This window comes from Ovis aries, chromosome 1, assembly GCF_016772045.2.
Source record: "Ovis aries strain OAR_USU_Benz2616 breed Rambouillet chromosome 1, ARS-UI_Ramb_v3.0, whole genome shotgun sequence".
In the NCBI taxonomy this organism is placed as follows: domain Eukaryota; kingdom Metazoa; phylum Chordata; class Mammalia; order Artiodactyla; family Bovidae; genus Ovis; species Ovis aries.
The window spans coordinates 16,776,637-16,798,383 of NC_056054.1; the positions used below are offsets into that span (position 1 = coordinate 16,776,637).

The 21,747-nt window shown below is 39.0% G+C and overlaps 1 protein-coding gene across 10 annotated transcripts in view; it reads right to left on the reverse strand.

Moving 5' to 3' along the window:
• The window catches only part of FOXJ3 (forkhead box J3), a 149,295-nt gene that overhangs the window by 72,365 nt on the left and 55,183 nt on the right, over positions 1-21,747 (reverse strand). For all 10 annotated transcript variants that reach the window (XM_060398115.1, XM_042246600.1, XM_042246602.1 and 7 more), the window contains one exon: positions 14,953-15,027. In XM_060398115.1, coding sequence (XP_060254098.1) covers positions 14,953-15,027 — 75 coding nt within the window. The remainder of the gene's footprint in view (positions 1-14,952; positions 15,028-21,747) is intronic.

Genomic DNA, 21,747 nt, shown 5'->3' on the forward strand with positions numbered 1-21,747 from the left:
TCAGGAAAATTAAAGCCGTAATGAGACATTATATCATATCTTCTAAAATGACTAAAACTAAAAAGACAGGGGGAAACTCTACTTAATACTTTGTAATGACCTACATGGAAAAATAATCTTAAAAAGAGTGGATATATGTATAACTGATTCACTTTGCTGTACAACAGAACCTAACACACCACTGTAAATCAACTATATGCCAATAAAAATCAATTTTAAAAAAAGACAGGTAATGCCAACTGTTGGTCAGGATATGGAGCAACTGGAACTCACATGCCTTGCTATTAGGAATGTAAAATACACAACCACTTTGGAAGATCTGGCAGTTTCTTATCAAGTTAATGTTCCACCTACCCTTTGGCACAACAATTTTTCCATTATTCAAGAGAAACAAAAGCATATGTCCACAGAAAACTTGTATAAAACCTTGCTCAAAGTAACTCCACACTGAAAACAACCCAGATGTCCACTAACAGATAAACAGACAAAAAAAAAACTATGGTATATTCATACAATGAAATACTACTTAACAATAACAAACAAGCAAACTGACATATGCAACAGCATCCCAGACATTAGGCTGAGGGAAGGAAGCCGGACACAAGCGAAGAATGTACCAAATGACTTCCATTTATGTGATGTTCCATCATGTGAGATTTGTGTGAACTAATCTGTTATGGAAAAATCTACTATGGACTTAAAGATCACTATCTGAAAGTGAGACTCAACTACAAGTTTGTTTTAAACATTAAGATAATGCATGTTAAATTAGTTCTCTAATCTGTAAAGCAATATACAAATGTAGACATTATTATTTATTTGTTTCAACAATTCTAATATAGCAAGTTAATGTTCTCTTTCCTGGCAGAGAAGACAGCAAAGTCTTACTCTACAAAATCCCAAACAAAGATCACAAACTAGAATTGTCCAGCTCTGAACACATCTTCCAAAACTGAGTCACTTGTCAAATTCAAGATATCTTAAAACAAAAAATAATTCTAGAGGTTGGCAAGGGAGGGGGAATGTGGCACCCAACTGAAAACTAGGCAGCATTCTTCAATAGAAATTATCCAACCAATAATAAACACAATAGGAAAATTAAGAAAATCAAAGTATAGAAAATTCATCAAAATTAAGATGAGTCAAAGATGAACAATGGACTTAAATGCCTTTATTTTCATTATTACAAAATACTTACCACTTCAAATAACGTGTATCTTACTTATTCCAATAATTTCTGACTGAAATTTTATGTCAACAAAGTTCTCTGCTCTATTACACACAGATATGACCATTCTTTAATAGCCCTCAGATTAAAAGACTAATAAAATGCCATTATCTGATTAAATATAAATAAATACAAGATAATATCAATCTCATATTCCTGGGGAAAGCAGTCCCTATCATAAATAATAGCCATCCCAAATGGCCAAATCTGTAACTTCTGTGTTTTACTATATTATCATGTAGATATTGGTAAACTGAATCATCACAGACTGTTTTCTGCTCTTCCTTTGCTCTCAATGCACACCATTTCAAGAGGCTCAGACATAGTACTGAATCCTTTTTGTCCCTTTCTTTGCCTTCACACCATGTGTCTCAGTGTTTTTTCATATCCCAGTTTAATCCAATTTTAATTTTTTTTTTTTTAAGCCCTCCATCCTCCTAGGATGCTGCTCCTGCGTAGCTGCCCACACACTGCGGCACAGCATCTGCATGGATCACATAGACAGCTACATGAACAACCTGCCCAGTTTCAGTCTTAGGTTATACCTATTTACTAAACAAAATTAAGAAAAAAGCCCTTTCATTCTCACAAGTTTTTAATTTCGGCAAGAAGTTAAATAATCACTCTACTCAGACAATAAAAATAGGCTATCAACAGTCAAACACATAGTAGGGACTCAAAGGAAGAAAGCTTGGCTGGCTAACTGGCTGAGTGAATGTATGGACAAAAATTATTTCAACGCCTGCTCAGGTCTCTGGAACATTCTAACTAAACAAATACAGTCTTCTATTCCTTTTAACCTGATTATCAAATAAATCTAAGTGCTGTTCAGAAAAGATTATTAAGAAATTCACTTTTAACAGATTAAAAATAATATGTAATTAGCATACTGATTGTAGTATAGCAAATGGTTTCTCTAAGTGTTAAGGATACTTCAGTTTAGTTTAGTTCAGTCGCTCAGTCGTGTCCAACTCTTTGCGACCCCATGAATCGCAGCACGCCAGGCCTCCCTGTCCATCACCAACTCCCAGAGTTCACTCAGACTCACATCCATCGAGTCCGTGATGCCATCCAGCCATCTCATCCTCTGTTGTCCCCTTCTCCTCCTGCCCCCAATCCCTCCCAGCATCAGAGTCTTTTCAATGAGTCAACTCTTCACATGAGGTGGCCAAAGTACTGGAGTTTCAGCTTTAGCATCATTCCTTCCAAAGAAATCCCAGGGCTGATCTCCTTCAGAATGGACTGGTTGGATCTCCTTGCAGTCCAAGGGACTCTCAAGAGTCTTCTCCAACACCACAATTCAAAACCATCAATTCTTAGGCGCTCAGGCTTCTTCACAGTCCAACTCTCACATCCATACATGACCACAGGAAAAACCATATCCTTGACTAGACAGACCTTAGTCAGCAAAGAAATGTCTCTGCTTCTGAATATACTATCTAGGTTGGTCATAACTTTTCTTCCAAGGAGTACGCGTTTTTTAATTTCATGGCTGCAGTCACCATCTTCAGTGATTTTGGAGCCCCAAAAAATAGTCTGACACTGTTTCTACTTTTTCTCCATCTATTTCCCATGAAGTGATGGGACCAGATGCCATGATCTTTGTTTTCTGAATGTTGAGCTTTAAGCCAACTTTTTCACTCTCCTCTTTCACTTTCATCAAGAGGCTTTTTAGCTCCTCTTCACTTTCTCCCAGAAGGTTAGTGTCATCTGCATATCTGAGGTTATTGATATTTCTTCTGGCAATCTTGATTCCAGCTTGTGTTTCTTCCAGTCCAGCATTTCTCATGATGTACTCTGCACAGAAGTTAAATAAGCAGGGTGACAATATACAGCCTTGACGTACTCCTTTTCCTATTTGGAACCAGTCTGTTGTTCCATGTCCAGTTCTAACTGTTGCTTCCTGACCTGCATACAGATTTCTCACAGTTATCCAAGTCTATGCCCCAACCAGTAACACTGAAGAAACTGAAGTTGAACGGTTTTATGAAGACCTACAAGACCTTTTAGAACTAACACTCAAAAGAGATGTCCTTTTCATTACAGGGGACTGGAATGCAAAAGCAGGAAGTCAAGAAACACCTGGAGTAACAGGCAAATTTGGCCTCGGAATGCGGAATGAAGCAGGGCAAAGACTAACAGAGTTTTGCCAAGAAAATGCACTGGTCATAGCAAACACCCTCTTCCAACAACACAAGAGAAGACTCTACACATGGACATCACCAGATGGTCAACACCAAAATCAGATTGATTATATTCTTTGCAGCCAAAGATGGAGAAGCTCTATACAGTCAACAAAAACAAGACAGAGAGCTGACTGGCTCAGATCATGAACTCCTTATTACCAAATTCAGACTCAAATTGAAGAAAATAGGGAAAACTGCTAGACCATTCAGGTATGACCTAAATCAAATCCCTTATGATTATACAGTGGAAGTGAGAAATAGATTTAAGGGCCTAGATCTGATAGACAGAGTGCCCGATGAACTATGGAATGAGGTTCGTGACACTGTACCGGAGACAGGGATCAAGACCATCCCTATGGAAAAGAAATGCAAAAAAGCAAAATGGCTGTCTGGGGAGGCCTTACAAATAGCTGTGAAAAGAAGAGAGAAAGGAGAAAAGGAAAGATATAAGCATCTGAATGCAGAGTTCCAAAGAATAGCAAGAAGAGATAAGAGAGCCTTCTTCAGCGATCAATGCAAATAAATAGAGGAAAAGAACAGAATGGGAAAGACTTCAAGAAAATTAGATACCAAGGGAACATTTCATGCAAAGATGGGCTTGATAAAGCTAGTGGAGGTGATGGAATTCCAATGGAGCTGTTTCAAATCCTGAAAGATGATGCTGTGAAAGGGCTGCACTCAATATGCCAGCAAATTTGGAAAACTCAGCAGTGGCCACAGGACTGGAAAAGGTCAGTTTTCATTCCAATCCCAAAGAAAGGCAATGCCAAAGAATGCTCAAACTACCACACAATTGCACTCATCTCACATGCTAGTAAAGTAATGCTCAAAATTCTCCAAGCCAGGATTCAACAATACGTGAACCGTGAACTCCCTGATGTTCAAGCTGGTTTTAGAAAACGCAGAGGAACCAGAGATCAAATTGCCAACATCCGCTGGATCATGGAATAAGCAAGAGTTCCAGAAAAACATCTACTTCTGCTTTACTGACTATGCCAAAGCCTTTGACTGTGTGGATCACAATAAGGATACTTAAAAACAGTATATTCTATTGTTATTAATAGCTGGCTATATCTTGTTTTTATTTATTTATTTTTTATTTCTTGTTTTTAAATCATCAGTGCCTTAACCTAATCCTTTTAGAAATTAAGTTGTGGATAAGGTTTTACTATACTACAACTGATTTCTGAGAGATAGCTCATATATATTTTAATATATAACACATATAAGTCATATAATGTTTACTGTAACCCACAGAGACTGAGACAGAACTGTGTTTAGCATCTCCTGTGGACGTACCAGTCAGCAGTGGACTGTCACAGGGACGGAGCTCTGGGTGCAGCGGACTTGGGTATGGAATAAGCCCTCTGCAGGAGGTCGCCATTAATCCCACCACAGGGCTGTCAGAACTTGCACAACCTGGGAAATAAGACTTTTGAAGGGCACAAACAGAACGTTGTGTGCACCAGGATCCAGGAGAAAGGAGCAGTGAACCCAAAAGAGACTGACCCAGACTTCCCTGTGAGTGTCCAGGAGTCTCCAGTGGAGGCGTGGGTCGCTGGTGGCCTGCTGCAGGGCTGGGGGCAGTGAGTGCAGCAGTGCCTGCATGGGACCTTTAGAAGGAGGTCGCCATTATCTTTCTTACCTCCACCATAGTTTGGCCCCAGGTAAGTAACAGGGAGACCAGGGTTCAATCCGTGGGTCGGGAAGATTCCCTTGGAGAAGGAATGGCAACCCACTCCAGTACTCTTGCCTGGAGAATCCCATGGAGGGAGGAGCCTGGTAGGCTACAGTCCATGGGGTTACAAAGAGTCAGACTGAGCAACTTCACTTCAAGTAATAGGGAGGGAACACAGCTCCACCCATCAACAGAAAATTAAAGATTTACTGAGCATGGCCCCGCCCATCAGAATAAGACCCAGTTTCCCCCTATGTTAGTCTCTCCCACCAGGAAGCATCTATAAGCCTCTTATCCTTCTCCATCAGAGGGCAGACAGACTGAAAACCACAATCACAGAAAACAAACCAATCTGATCACATGAACCACAGCCTTGCCTAACTCAATGAAACTATGAGCCATGAAGTAGGGCCAACAAAGGGTCATGGTGAAGAGGTCTAACAAAACGTGGTCCACTAGAAAAGGGAATGGCAAACCACTTCAGTATTCTTGCCTTCAGAACGCCATGAATAGCGTGAAAAGGCAAAAAAATAGGACATTGAAAAATGAACTCCCCAGGTCAGTATTTGCCCAATAAGCTACTGGAGATCAGTGGAGAAATAACTCCAGAAAAAATGAATAGACAGAGCCAAAGCGAAAACAACACCCAGTTGTGGGTGTGACTGGTGATGGAAGTAAAGTCTGATGCTCTAAAGAGCAATATTAAATAGGAAACTGGAATGTTAGGTCCACAAATCAAGGCAAGTTGGAAGTGGTCAAACAGGAGATGGCAAGAGTGAATATCGACATTCTAGGAATCAGCAAACTAAAATGGACTGGGATGAGTGAATTTAACTCAGATGACCATCACGTCTACTATTGTGGGCAAGAATCCCTTAGAAGAAATGGAGTAGCCATCATAGTCAACAAAAGAGCCCAAAATGCAATACTTCAATGCAATCTCAAAAATGACAGAATGATCTCTGTTCATTTCCAAGGCAAACGATTCAATATCACGGTAATCCAAGTCTATGCCCCAACCAGTAACGCTGAAGAAGCTGAAGTTGAACAGTTCGAAGAGGACCTACAAGACCTTTTAGAACTAACACCCAAAAGAGATGTCCTTTTCATTATTGGGGACTGGAATGCAAAAGTAGGAAGTCAAGAAACACCTGGAGTAACAGGCAAATTTGGCCTTGCGGAATGAAGGACAGCAAAGGCTAATAGAGTTCTGCCAATAGAATGAACTGGTCATAGCAAACACCCTCTTCCAACAACACAAAAGAACACTCTACACATGGACATCACCAGATGGTCAACACTGAAATCAGACTGATTATATTTGCAGCCAAAGATGGAGAAGCTCTCAACAGCAAAAACAAGACCAGGAGCTGTCTGTGGCTCAGATCATGAACTCCTTATTGCAAAATTCAGACTTAAATTGAAGAAAGTAGGGAAAACCAAAAAGCATTCAGGTTATGTCCTAAATGAAATCCCTTACCATTATACAGTGGAAGTGAGAAATAGAATTAAGGGAGCTGATCTGATAGACAGAGTGCCTGATGAACTATGGAGGGAGGTTTGTGACATTGTACAGGAGGCAGTGATCAAGACCATCCCTAAGAAAAAGAAATGCAGAAAAGCAAAATGGCTGTCTGAGGACACCTTACAAGTAGCTGTGAAAAGAAGAGAAGCCAAAAGCAAAGGAGAAAAGGAAAGATATACCCATTTGAATGCAGAGTTCCAAAGAATAGCAGGAGAGATAAGAAAGCCTTCCTCAGCGATCAATGCAAAGAAATAGAGGAAATCAATAGAATGGGAAAGACTAGAGATCTCTTCAAGAAAATCAGAGATATCAAGGGAACGTTTTATGCAAAGATGGGCTCAAAAAAAGGACAGAAATGGTATGGACCTAACAAAAGCAAAAGATATTCAGAAGACGTGGCAAGAATACACAGAAAAAGATCTTCATGATCCAGATAATCACAATGGTGTGATCACTCACCTTACAGCCAGACATCCTGGAATGTGAAGTCAAGTGGGCCTTAGAAAACATCACTACAAACAAAGCTAGTGGAGGTGATGAAATTCCAGTTGAGCTATTTCAAATCCTAAAAGATGATGCTGTGAAAGTTCCACACTCAATATGTCAGCAAATTTGGAAAACTCAGCAGTGGCCACAGGACCAGAAAAGGTCAGTTTTCATTCCAATCCCAAAGAAAGGCATGGCCAAAGAATGCTCAAACTACTGCACAATTGCACTTATCTCACACGCTAGTAATGCTCAAAATTCTCCAAGCCAGGCTTCAACAATACGTGAACTGTGAACTTCCAGATGTTCAAGCTGGTTTTAGAAAACGCAGAGGAACCAGAGATCAAATTGCCAATATCCGCTGGATCATGGAAAAAGCAAGAGAGTTCCAGAAAAACATCTATTTCTGCTTTATTGACTATGCCAAAGCCTTTGACTGTGTGGATCACAATAAACTGTGGAAAATTCTGAAAGAGATGGAAATACAGACCACCTGACCTGCCTCTTGAGAAATCTGTATGCAGGTCAGGAAGCAACGGTTAGGACTGGCAGTGGAAGAACAGACTGGTTCCAAATAGGAAAAGGAGTACATCAAGGCTGTATATTGTCACCCTCCTCATTTAACTTATATGCAGAGTGCATCGTGAGAAACGCTGGACTGGATGAAGCACAAGCTAGAATGAAGACTGCCGGGAGAAATATCAATACCCTCAGATATGCAGATGACACCACTCTTATGGCACAAAGTGAAGAAGAACTAAAGAGCCTCTTGATGAAAGTGAAAGAGGAGAGTAAAAAAAGTTGGCTTCAAGCTCAACATATAGAAAACTAAGATTATGGGATCCGGTCCCATCACTTCATGGCAAATAGACGGGGAAACAGTGGCAGATATTTGGGGGGGGGGGGGCTCCAGAATCACTGCAGATCGTGACTGCAACCATGAAATAAAAAGACACTTACTCCTTGGAAGAAATGTTATGACCAACCTAGAAAGCATATTAAAAAGTCAAGACATTACTTTGCCAACAAATGTCCGTCTAGTGAAGGCTACAGTTTTTCCAGTAGTCATGTATGGATATCAGAGTTAGACTACAAAGAAAGCTGAATGCTGAAGAATTGATGCTTTTAAACTGTGGTGCTGAAGAAGATTCTTGGGAGTCCCCTGCACTACAAGGAGATCCAACCAGTCCTTCCTAAAGGAAATCAGTCCTGAATACTCACTGGAAGGACTGATGCTCAAACTGATACTCCAATATTTTGGCCACCTGATGTGAAGAGCTGACTCATTTGCAAAGACCCTGATGCTGGGAAAGAGTGAAGGTGGGAGGAGAAGGGGACGACAGAGAATGAGATGGTTGCATGGCATCACTGACTCAATGGACATGAGTTTGAGTAAACTCTGGGAGTTGGTGATGGACAGGGAGGCCTGGTGTGCTACAGTCCATGGGTTCGCAAAAAGTCAAACATGACTGAGCAACCGAACTGAACTGAGTGACTCACATATAATAACTATTACATATATGCTACTAGTTCAGGTTAAATTCAACATTGTCTTGTGTCTTAGATTCATCAATTATTGTATCTAAGTCTAAAAGAAAACTTCACATTCAAATGAACTTATGACTGGCAATAACCCAGATGTTCTTCAAATGGTGATTGAACTGTGGCAAATCCATAATACGGGCTATATGAAACAAAATGGAACTGCTGATACTCCAAACAATAAAGACTGATCTCAAATGCATTATGCTAAGTGAAAGAAGCTAGACTCAAAAGGCCTCCCACTTATTCGAATTTCTGGAAAAAAACAAAATTATAAGAACAGAAAATAGATCAGTGGTTGCCAGGGCTTGGGGTGGGGGACAAGGTGGTGCTGACTACCAAGGGGCAATTAAAAAATTAATCTGAAGGCAAAAAATTATTTTTTAAGAAAATAGATATGGAAAGGAGACCACCACCACCAAAATGTTATATCCTGCTCCTAAGAAGAGAACAGAGAATACTGTATGTGCAAATAAAACGCAGTTCCTAACTAAACTGCTTTGATTAATAGTGTCTTGTCAGCGTTGTATGCCAGCACTTCTTTCTGTTTCTGCAGTGCTATCTCTTTGAATCAGACCCTCACCTCCTATCTATCCCAATCTTTCAGACCCTCTCTGAATGCCCCTCTCAACGCTTACTCTGGGCTTTCTAACCTTGGTTTGTCTAAGGGACTGTCTTACATTCATAATCCATTCTTGTCTTAACATGCACCCTTGGTACCAACGCATTTTCTTCACTCCTGACTTCATATTAGTACTTACATTAATTCCCTTAATTCCTTCCTCATTCTATCTCAACTGTGTTCTGATGGGTCCCTCAGCTAAACCCGATCAAGTCCTCTTCTCAGTCTTCAATTGGTGTTCTTACCTATCATGAGTTAAAGCTATTATGAAGGCTGATAATTTCTTCTCTCCTTGAGATGCTTTAAAAGCGGCAAACTCTAAAGCCTCCCTTAGGAACCCTGGTTTTTTTTTTCACTCCAATAAACATAACGTCCTTATTTGTGTCCAACAAAACTTTTGCCTATCTTTAAATTCCACTTCGTGTTTGGTTTTATTCAAAGACACAGATAAGAGGTCAACTTCTTCCTCACAAAAATCATGCATCTATTTTAAGGCTAGTAATTAAAATTATACTACCTTCCTTCTTCAAGGTACATACCTATAATTTTCGCAACACTGCTGCTGCTGCTGCTGCTGCTAAGTCGCGTCAGTTGTGACCGACTCTGTGCGACCCCATAGACAGAAGCCCACCAGGCTCCTCTGTCCCTGGGATTCTCCAAGAACACTGTTTATCACTTAATGCTGTATCTTATGTTCTCTCAAACCTTTCCAGTTTTTCTACAAAGCTTTACAAATGAAATGACCCAAATAGGATTCTAATAAATAAGAGACAATTTACAAATAAATACAAAACAGTACTAACAGGGCCAAAAAAAAGAATACACTTTGAACAAAAGCAATCTGTCAACTATGTTATGGTCTCCTATACTATGACAGAGGATAGGAGTAGAAAATAATCACTATCTCAGAACTTTAAAAAATTAACCCTCTAGTAATAAGTTTGCTGTTTCTTTACAAACCAGGAGATCCCCAATCTCCACAGCCATTGAGCATTTTACAGCCTCCCCAATCCAGGTAAAAAACAACCAAGAAACAAAGAACTCTTCTTACAATGAATTCATTGCAGTTATCTCTCCCCTGCCTGGCAGGTGGCCTTCATGGGGTCTTAATTATCATCTCATTTCTCCTAAAGCCCACTCCTGCTATTAACTATACAACTGCTAAAACTACCTTCTGTAATCTTTTATCTCCTTTAAAGTCAAAGTATCATTTTCCTGAGTTAAACAAGGTTGAGAAAAGATTAAGCTGGAAAGCAAAAAAAGAGAACTCTATTTTTTTAAAACAAAATTTAGCTGATACAATTTGTCTTTTCATAATGTGAGCAAAAATACTTACTTCTAAAATAAAGAGGCATGTGTAAACTGCAGAATGAGAAGACTTTTGGCAAAAATTAGATTAAAAAACAGACAAAAATACAAAGCTAACGGTAAGTGAGGAGATAAAAGACAGGAATTTTTTTTTTAAAAAAAGGGAGAGAGACAGATTACAGGATGCAGAAACAGGGCTGTCATCAGGGGAAAGAAAACAGAAATCTGTCCCAAAAAAAGGCAGCAAAGTTATGTATGCAAAATACAATTTCATTTTGTTTTTCTTTTCAAAGAGAGCAATAAAGTAGCTGTTTGCATTTAGTTTCAGGGAACTAAGAAAAATGGATTTCAGACCATTAGGGTATATTGGGAGAGTATCAAATATTGAGGACTTTTATGACAAAAATTACTAGAAAATAAGGATTGAGTCAATAATAAATAGTCCTATAAAAGCAGCTGTAATTCAACAAGAACTTTTCAAGTTTAAGTTGGTCACTACACCTCTCTGGTGATACACTGAACAGAGTTATATACCACAGAATGATGGGAAAGAAGCTGTATGAGCTACTTCTAACTCGACCTCTTGGACCCATCTGGATCGTGGCAGCAGCTTGCAAATCCTAAGGGGTTAAAATACACCCATTACCGAAGACCAAAAACTACTCCCACCCCACCTTGGCTCAATGGTTTTCTCCCACTGTGGTGAGGGTGGTTTTGGAAAAGCTCCTCAAATGCCAGGAAACACTGTAATACAAAAAGAAAAAAACAATTCATAAGTACCAAAACTTAACTAACATTGTGGCTTCCCTTTCAAGGAAGACTGACTGGTAGAATGGAAAAGGCACCAGTAATAGGAACCAAGAAACCAAGTGTAGTCTCCTTGTTGGGCATTCATTCTAAGATGCTTGCTGTACTCCAGGGATTTGGTGGGGTGGGCACCAAGCACTGCTAAGGGTTACTGAACTAGGTGAATATGTGCCAGAAGCTGCTGACGGCCATCTCTGCCACGAATTTGGCTAAAAATGAAGCCATGAGAGAAGCTAGTAGAACTGGCAGGTATACAGAGACATCCCCAGTGATATAACTGAAGAATCTGGCTCCTACTCCAGTCCCTCCTGCAGATATATTCTCCTTTAAGTTAGTCTGTAATAGGTTCCTGTGACTTGCAAGTAAGTCTAGCCAATACACCTGGGTTCTAATTCCACACTGAACTTGGGCGAGTCATTCCTCATTTATGGACCTTAGTTCCTCGTCTATAAAATGGGCTAAATCTAACGTTTTCCAAACTGTTTTAAGCAACAGAACTTAGTTTTAAAAAAATCTTATTTTGATATTAAAAACTAAAATGATTTTATTCATATAAATCTACTTTATAAGATGAGATTTACAACATTTACTTCTGACCAAAATCAATTAAGAACTGGTATTTAAATCTCACCTTGAGACTGAAAATAAAAATGATTATTAGTATAAACATACTATCAAATGTATGATATTTATCATATCAAATGTGGATTTTACTACAATGACTAAAATCAATAAGAACAATGATGTATTTGTGTGTGTTAGTTGCTCAATCGTGTCCGACTCTTTGCAACCCCATGGACTGTAGCTAGCCAGGTTCCTCTGTCCATGGGATTCTCCAGGCAAAAAACTGGAGTGGGTTGCCATTTCCTTTTCCAAATGATGTATTTGATAAAAACAAAACTTTAAAAAGACCACTGCTAAAAGTTAAAAGCTTTTATTAGTCTACCAGGATTCAATTTATTTCTGTACTGTTTTGGTTGCATAATAATAAGACAATCCTGATTCAAAAAGAACGGTTGCAAAGAATAACGTGGTATTACTTAATCACCTGCCATACCCCCATGATATTATTTAATTAAAAGTGGAGAAAAGCTTTTGAGTTCTGCACAAAAGAAAAGCTGACAGCGCAAGATTTACTAAATAAATCTCCAACTGGTTAAAATTTAGTACATAATATAGTTACGCTTCATGGGTGTTGGTTTTTTACTTTTTAATGATTTAAGTATCATTTAAAAATTAAATCTGATTGCAATTACTAGCTTCATAGAACTCTAATAACACAGATAATCTAGAAACTCTATTAAGAAGACTTTTAGTCTGATTCATATACCCTCATTACTCACCAGAAATTGAAATGAAGCAAATATAAGTTATAATTCCTCTTCTTTTATAATAAGCCTGCTTTAAAGCTAAGAAAAATTTTACCAATTCTTATTCACAACCTTAGAGAATTATGAACACAAATAGTAAACTGTGTCAAACAAGACTATTACAATAATGTATTCAAGCTTATAGAGAATCAACTTGATGGGGCAGGTCACAGAAGATGCCATAAAACATTCATTATTTGAGAATGCCTGCTTCACAACTGAGGTGAGTAACTCCATGTCCTAACCTCAAGAAGTCAACAGTCCAGCAGAGGATACAATACAGCTAACAACACAGGTTTGAACTGAACGGGTCCACTTATACACACATCTTTTCAATATTAAATACAATATTACATAATTGCAGTTGGTTGAATCTGGGAGATGTGGAACTGTGGATTCACAGAAACCATGTAGACCAAGGGCTAACTATAAATTATACTTGGCAGAGTGTCAATGCCTCTAACCCATGCATTGTTCAGGGGTCAGCTTTACATTCATTCATTCAACAGGAGTGTCTCCTCAGTGCCACCAGTCACTGTGCAAGCAACTGGGGCTAAAAAAGTGAACTATATACAAACTATCCCCATCCTCTTCACATTTAGACTTTAACCTAAAGGCAGTAAATAAACCAATGAAGATTTTTAAACATAGACCATATGACCATTTTTGAAAGATGGCTGGCTACTATATACACTGGAGATAGTAAGCCCTAGGATAGAGAAATCAGTTAGAAGCTACTATAGTGATGACAAAGTAACAGGAACTCAAAAGATGGAACAACAAACTCAACTGAAGTATATGAAAACAAAAAAAACTTCACAGGGTAATGTTGCAGCTCAATCTTAAAAGACAAGGAGTATGAAGACAAATAGAGGGAGTTTGTGCAATAGGAGAAAACTATATGAAAGGTATGTCTGGAAAACTTCAAGCAGTTCCTCACAATGGATCTTGAATAAGGTGAAATTATAGCTAGAAAGGAAGATTAAGGAAAAGATAGTAACGGATGTAAGAAACACCTCCAGGACACTGGAGAATGCTTTTTGAAACAGGGTGATAACATGATCAGGCTTACATTTTAGAAAAATTCTTTCAGGGACAGTAGCCTGAAGAAGGTGACAAGGAGTCTGCTGCTGCTGCTGCTGCTAAGTCGCTTCAGTCGTGTCCGACTCTGTGCGACCCCAGACCCCGTAGACAGCAGCCCACCATGCTCCCCCGTCCCTGGGAGTCTCCAGGCAAGAACACTGGAGTGGGTTGCATTTCCTTCTCCAACACATGAAAGTGAAAAATGAAAGTGAAGTCGCTCAGTCGTGTCCAACCCTAAGCGACCCCATGGACTGCAGCCTACCAGGCTCCTCCGTCCATGGGATTTTCCAGGCAGGAGTACTGGAGTGGGGTGCCATTGCCTTCTCCGGACAAGGAGTCTAACCAACCAAAAAAGAATGCGTGCTTGCCAAAAGACAGACTATCTCAAAAGTCCTAATCTATCATGACAACGAAAAATGGTCCAAGCAAGTACTCTGAGCTTCAAAAACCAAACAACTAGTACCAAGTTCAGGCCACAATTCAGTTGATAAAGTTTGAAACTCAAAAAAAAAGGACGTTTCTGCAGATAAAATACTAAAAATGCAACAATGGCAGAAGATAAATGGAATGAAGAGGAAAAAATGACAACTAAGAAAACAAGGATAAAACAGAAAAATTTTACTTCAGGGTAAGAATTACTTCCACTAGTCAATTACATATAGATTCACTCCTTTCCCCCTTGACCCAGATTCACTTCTTATATGCAACAATAAATTGTGGTTCCAACAAGAAATTCAAAAGTCATGTTTAATTTAAAACATAACACTTAAAAAAACAACCAAACAAAAACTAGATTAGAAACAGCAACCTGGAACAGAAGACCAGCTCTACAGTAGCTAGCTAGCTTCTTACTGCTTGAAAAGAAATCTCTTCCTGTCTGCTGTTTCCTTGAAGCATACAAACTAAAATAGGGTAAGGCGAGGTGAGGTAGAATAGGAAGTACAGGGTAATGGAAGACTTGCTATTTCACAAAGGTTTCTTATCAATGAACTAGACAAGGTCCTGAAGCTTTCATCACAATTCTTTTTCTTTATATAACAGGTATAACTCAGATTCAAACATGCCAACAGATACAATGAGGAATCCAATCATTTTATCTTAAGAAAATGAATCCTACCTTTCCAGGGTCATCCTTGGATCGAGGCACTTTAAGGAAACATTTGTTCAGTGACAAATTATGTCGGATGGAATTCTGAAATTAAAGAAAAGAAAAGCTATAGGGTCATTGGAATCCAAAAATCAAAACCCTCCGTTAAAAACAGAATCAGCAACCTAAATATCTCTGTATGGTGACATATCATTACAAATGGAATAAGCTTTTAAATGAGCTTCAAATTTAAATCTTTCTGATTTTTAATTATGAATGCTGCAAAGGGAAACAGTTATTGGAAAAGACAGTTCCAGTGAATCTTACAAAACTCCAAATAAGGGAGTATATGTCCCTTTTTAAATGTTTAGTAAGATCTTTTAATGATGCAGGAAGATGTCTATGATTAACGTTAACCAAATAAAAAATTATATGCATATTGTGATTTTAATTTTGGTATCTATTTATTAGCTAATTTATTTATTCTTAGAAACAAGGCAGACTGCAAAATGCTAGGAGTTATTTTACACGGAATTATAAGTGAAGTTTATTTTCTTCCTTTCACTTTTCTATCATGTTCAAATGATCTACAAGGCACATATGTTACCACTTTTTAATGAGTTTAAAAAGTTGTAAATTAAAAAATTCCACTGCTCCATTACCAGAGTACATAAAAGCCAACTAGGTTCTCACTATGATATGTAAGAAAGAAAACCACATGGGAAGACATGGGTTACAGAAGTCAGCAGGAACATGTAGGTTCCTCAAATGCAGCAGGAAAGAAAAACCAATTTGGACAGAAGGAAAATACACTCAGAGACCTGAAGAATCTGTGAAACAGGTGATCTTTCATGAATAAGCAGGACTATGCCTCAATTCTTAAAGAAAACACCTACAGGCCATTTCTTCTTAATGAAATGCTCCAAAATTTCCAGGAGACAGTGAAGAACAGGGAAGCCTGACATACTGCAGTCCATGAGTTTGCAAGGAGCCGGACAAGACTGGAAGACGGAACAGTAATGGCAACAATGGGCCAAGTGTCAGAAACTGCCCTGGGGCCAGGATTCTACTCCAATACACCACACTGACGTGGAGGTTGACTATAGCTTGGAAAGGGGCACAAAACTCCCACCCAAATGTAACTGGATAAACAAGGATAACTGATCTCGCTGAGGGGGTAAAAAAACACTGAAAAAGGACACCCCTCCCCAACAGGTCCAAGGGCTTGAGTAAGACTAAGTCTGGATCAAGACCAAAAAACAGAACACAAAACCACGAGACCCTAGCACAAGCTTGGCAGGAATAACAAGTAATAATCTACTGATAGAGGAGGGGCAGAAGCACGGAGATCCCCATCTGTAGCAAGGGGGGCAGAGACGACTAAAACTTAAAGAGGAAGCAGGAAAATTGAGAAAGCTCTACAGTACCCAAGCCTGTCTCCAAGCACAAGGCAACAGGGGTCTACTGTGGAGGAATGTAAAGTCTGGTATACTAAAGGTAAAGGTACCAACAGCGAAACTCAAATCCAGCTCAACTACTGGTAAGAGTAATTCAACTCCGTCACAAATGGCCTGTGAAAAAAGATGACTGTCCATTTACAGTTATAAATGCTATTTACCTCTATCTCAACCATTCTTCTACACATGTAGCTAAAACTGTCAAAAGTTGCAAGAGACATGGAAAAGAAGGGGGGAGAAAAACCCACTGTCAAAAGATAAAGTAATCCGCAAAAACCACACTGAGAAATGACGCAGATGTCAGAAATATCAGACAAGAACTTTTAGAAAACTATAGGTTCAAGCAACAAGTAGAAAAAGTGCACAACTGCATTAAAAGATGGGGAATTTCAACTGAGACGTGTAAACTATAAGAAAGGGTCAAATGTAACATGATTATGTTTCAAAAAACCACGGTCAAAGATAAAAAAAAACTCCCTAGATGGTTCACCAGTAGATGGGACACAACTAGGGAAAGGCTCAGATATCTTGAGGATAGATCAGTAGAAATTATCCCAACTAATATACATGCATGCGGGCATGTACACATGCACAAATACAAAAAAGTTCATCCAAGAAGTGTGTAACAATTCATGTAATTAGGGTCTCAGAAGAAGAAATGAAAAGGAATGGGGCAGAGAAGAATTTGAAGAAGTAACAGTCAAGAATCCTCCAAAAATAATACAGGACACATCGAATCACAGATGCATGAATCTCAGAGAACATCAAGCAGAAGGAATTAAAAATCCACACACCTATATTCATTATAGCCCAAATGCTGAAAATCAAAATGAACATCTTGAAGGAAGCAAGAGAAAAAAAAAAAGATTATGTACAGAGAAATAAACATCAGAATTACAGCAGATGTCTCAAAAAACTGTGCAAGTTAGAAAAAAACAAAGCGACATCTTTAAAATAATAAAAGAAAAAGTCAATTCTATATGCAATGAAAATATCTCTCAAAAATGAAGGCAAAATAAAGACTTTGCAAGACACAAAAGCTGAAAAAATTCACTTTTTGTACCACCAGTTGGCTGGCAATGTTAGATGGAAGTTCTTCAGGCAGAAGTATGATACCAAATGGAAACTTGAAACTACAAGAAGAAATGAAGTTCCAGAAACTGTGAAAATGAAGGCAAATTTTTAAAAATCACTTTTTCTTATTTGTAATGCCTTTAAAAGATGACTGTCTAAAGCAAATATAACAGCTTATTATGAGGTTTTTAACATGTAAAGGGAAAACATGGCAACAACATAAAGGCTGGCTCAGGGGAATCAGAAGTACAGCAGACCCTTGAACAATATGGGTTTGAATTGTACTGGTCCACTAAACATACTTTTTTCCAGTAAATACATACTATAGTGGGCTTTCCTGGCGGCTCAGCAGTCAAGAATCCGCCTGCAATGCAGGAGACATGGGTTTGATCCCTGGGTCAGAAAGATCCCCTGAAGAAGAAAATGGCAACCCACTTCAGTATTCTTGCCTGAGAAATCCATGGACAGAGGAGCATGGCGAGCCACAATCATGAGTTCCAAGAGTTAGACGTGACTTGGTGACTAAACCACCACCACAATACGCTACAGTACTATACAATCCAAGGCTGGTTGAATGTGCAGATGTGGAACCAGGATACGGAGAACCAACTGTAAAATTATACATTCGACTGTGGAGGAGTCAGCCTGCACTGCCTGGGCTATTCAAGGATCAACTGTATAAGGTTTATAAAGTTCTCACTCCATACATAAAATAGTATAATGAAGGTAGAGTGTGATAAGTTAAAGATATGGGCGGTAAATTCTAGAATAATTACTTCTTAAAACAAAATTTAGGAAGAGATATAACTAATAAAATCATAGTGAAAATAAAATGAAATCACAAAAAGTACTCAGTCCAAATCCAAAAGAAGACAAAGGAAAGCAAGAACTAATCAGAAAAACTACCCATCTAAAAACATCAGGATGGAAAGAAAACATCAAGATGAAATCAAAATGGTCATGTTTTCTAAATGGCTTTGGAAGAACACATCTCTACTTGGGTCTTCCTCCTCTATTAAAAGCTTAAAAGCTGGAAATCTTCCAGATTCTGCCACTGTTCTTTTTTCATTTCTACATTTGCTGTGTAGGCAATCTCATCCACAGCCATGGCTTCAATAACCATCTGTTACAGACCTTTCTCCTAAATTAACATAAATTTTCAACATTCTACTAGACATCGCCAGAAACTCCAACCAAACATGTTTAAAACTAAACTCAATCTTTATTTCCAATGTGGTCTTCTTTCAGTTTCCTTTTCTCTGCTTATTCACATAACTGCTCCAATCAGACACCTGTCAAGCCTCCTTAACTCCTCCTTCCTCTTTACCATCTAAAACAAATCTGTCACCAAATCTTGTAAGTCTGCCTTCAATTTACCGTCTTTATTCCATCTCTTCTGTTACCATCTCAGTCTAGGACACCAGTCGCACCAAAAACTAGTACAATAGCTTCGTTCCTCTCTTTACCCCTCTCCAATATTCTCCGCCCAGCAGGCAGTTACTTCCTCACAAGGCAAATCTGACTTTACTGCTTCAATTAAAATCTTTCAGTAAATTCCCATTGCCCTTAGGATACAATCTACAATCCTAAAGCCTCCACAAGAGTCTTCATGACCTCACCCTACCCTGCTATCTCTAAATCTATACTATCTGTACTCTACCCTCACCCTCTCCAATGTTCTCTCTCACCTGTAGGCTTTCCATCTACTACAAAAGTTATGGCCTCCAGCCTTCCTTCACTCCCTTCACCTGAGTCTCCTCAATCTCCAATTCATTCTTAGTTCAAATGTTAGTTCCTGAAGGAAATCTTTTCTGATTTTCATAGATGCTTAGGTCAGGCAAAATGTACATTTCACATTACGCAATGATTTGTTTAATGTTCTTCCTCCTCTATATTGTATTCTCTATCAAAAAAGCTTTCTCCATAAGGGTAAGCATCTTTTCTACCAATTCAGAAAATGGAATATAATGCTTTTCATATGGGAATCATGAATCTTCTGGAAAAAATACCAAGAGCATATTCAGAAAATAAAAACACCCAGAGAGCTATGAGAGCCGTGACATGTATTTACAGCACACAATAGAGAAAAGAGATTACTTCAGATCTCACAACTTGGAGACACACTACATCTAACAACCCTAAGAGAAAAAACTCAAAGAGCAGAGGCAGACATAATTAGGATGGCCAAGTTAAAGGTGGAGAAAATTGGCCCAGGTTAAATAACTGATGGTTTCCAGTAGTCACATACGGATGTGACAGTTAGACCACAGAAACCTGAGCACTTAAGAATTGATGCTTTTGAACTGGGGTGTTGGAGAAGATTCTTTAGAGTCCTTTGGACAGCAAGGAGATCAAACCAGTCAACCCTAAAGAAAATCAAACTGGAATATTCATTGGAAGCACTGATGCTGAAACTGAAGCTCCAATACTTTGGCCACCTGATGTGAAGAGCCGACTCCTTGGAAAAGACCCTGATGCTCCGAAAGACTGAAGATAGAAGGAGAAGGGGATGACAGAAGATGAGATGGTTGGATGGCATCATCCTCCAGGAGTTGGTAACGGACAGGGAAGCCTGGCATGCTGCAGTCCATGGGGTTGCAAAGAGTTGGACACAACTGAGCGACTGAACTAAAATAACTGTTAAAGGAAAACTGCTTGGCCTTGAAAACCACATCTTCAAAAGCAGTTTCTCAAAAGTACAGCCTACTTACCCTAGAATCAGTTGAGATGAATATTAATGCAGATTATTAGGCTCTAAGATGGCTAATTTATAATCTCTGGACTTGTGACCCAGGAATCTGAATTTTAAAAGCACTCTCACTGATTTTTATTTTCAACTTGAGTTTAATCTGGCATCTCTAATTCCAACAATCACCATGTTCCCACATATATTTTTCTTCTCCCACTGTGAGAGCCGGTACTCCCAAAATACGAATATCTGTAGTCATTTGTTCTATCCTACGATGCACACTGATCACTGAGGAAGGCTTTCTTATCTCTCCTTGCTATTCTTTGGAACTCTGCACTCAGATGGGTATATCTTTCCTTTTCTCCTTTGCTTTTACCTTCTCTTTTTTTCTCAACTATTTGTAAGACGTCCTCAGACAACCATTTTTCCTTTTTGCATTTCTTTTTCATGGGGATGGTCCTGATCACTGCCTCCTGTACAATGTCATGAACCTCTGTCCATAGTTCTTCAGGCACTCTGTCTATCAGATCTAATCCCTTGAATCTGTTTGTCACTTCTACTGTGTAATCGTAAGACATTTAATTTAGGTTATACCTGAATGGGCTAGTGGTTTTCTCTACTTTCTTCAATTTAAGTCTGAATTTGGGAATAAGGAGTTCATGATCTGAGCCACAGTCAGCTCTCAATCTTGTTTTCATTGACTGTATAGAGCTTCTCCATCTTCGGCTGCAAAGATTATAATCAATCTGATTTCAGTATTGACCATCTGGTGATGTTCGTGGGTAGAGTCTTCTCTTGTGTTGTTGCAAGAGGGTGTCTGCTATGACCAGTGCATTCTCTTGGCCAAACTCTATTAGCCTTTGCCCTGCTTCACTTTGTGCTCCAAGGCCAAACTTGCCTGTTACTCCAGGTATCTCCTGACTTCCTACTTTTGCATTCCAGCCCTATGACAAAGAGGACATCTTTTTTTTGGTGTTAGTTCTAGAAGGTCCTGTAGGTCTTCAGAACCGTTCAACTTCAGCTTCTTTGGCATTAGTGGCTGGTGCACAGACTTGGAATACTGTGATACTGAATGGTTTGCCTTGGAAACAAACAGAGATCATTCTGTCATTTTTGAGACTGCATCCAAGTACTGCATTTCAGACTCTTTTGTTGACTATGAGGGGCTACTCCATTTCTTCTAAGGGATTCTTGCCCACAGTAGTAGATACAATGGTCACCTGAATTAAATTTGCCCATTCCTGTCCATTTTAGTTCGCTGATTTCTAAAATGTTGATGCTCATATCTTGCCATCTCCAGTTTGACCACTTCCAACTGACTGGTTCCAAGTTGGAAAAGGAGTATGTATATTGTCATCCTGTCACAAAGGAGTTAAGGTGTCTACTGTCACCCTGCTTATCTGACTTATATGCAGAGTACATCATGTGAAACTCCAGGCTGGATGAAGCACAAGCTGGAATCAAGATTGCCGGGAGAAATATCAATAATCTCAGTTAGGCAGATGACACGCCCTTAAGGCAGAAAGCGAAGAGGAATTGAAGAGTCTCTTGATTAAAGTGAAAGAGGAGAATGAAAAAGCTGGCTTAAAAGTCAACATTCAAAAA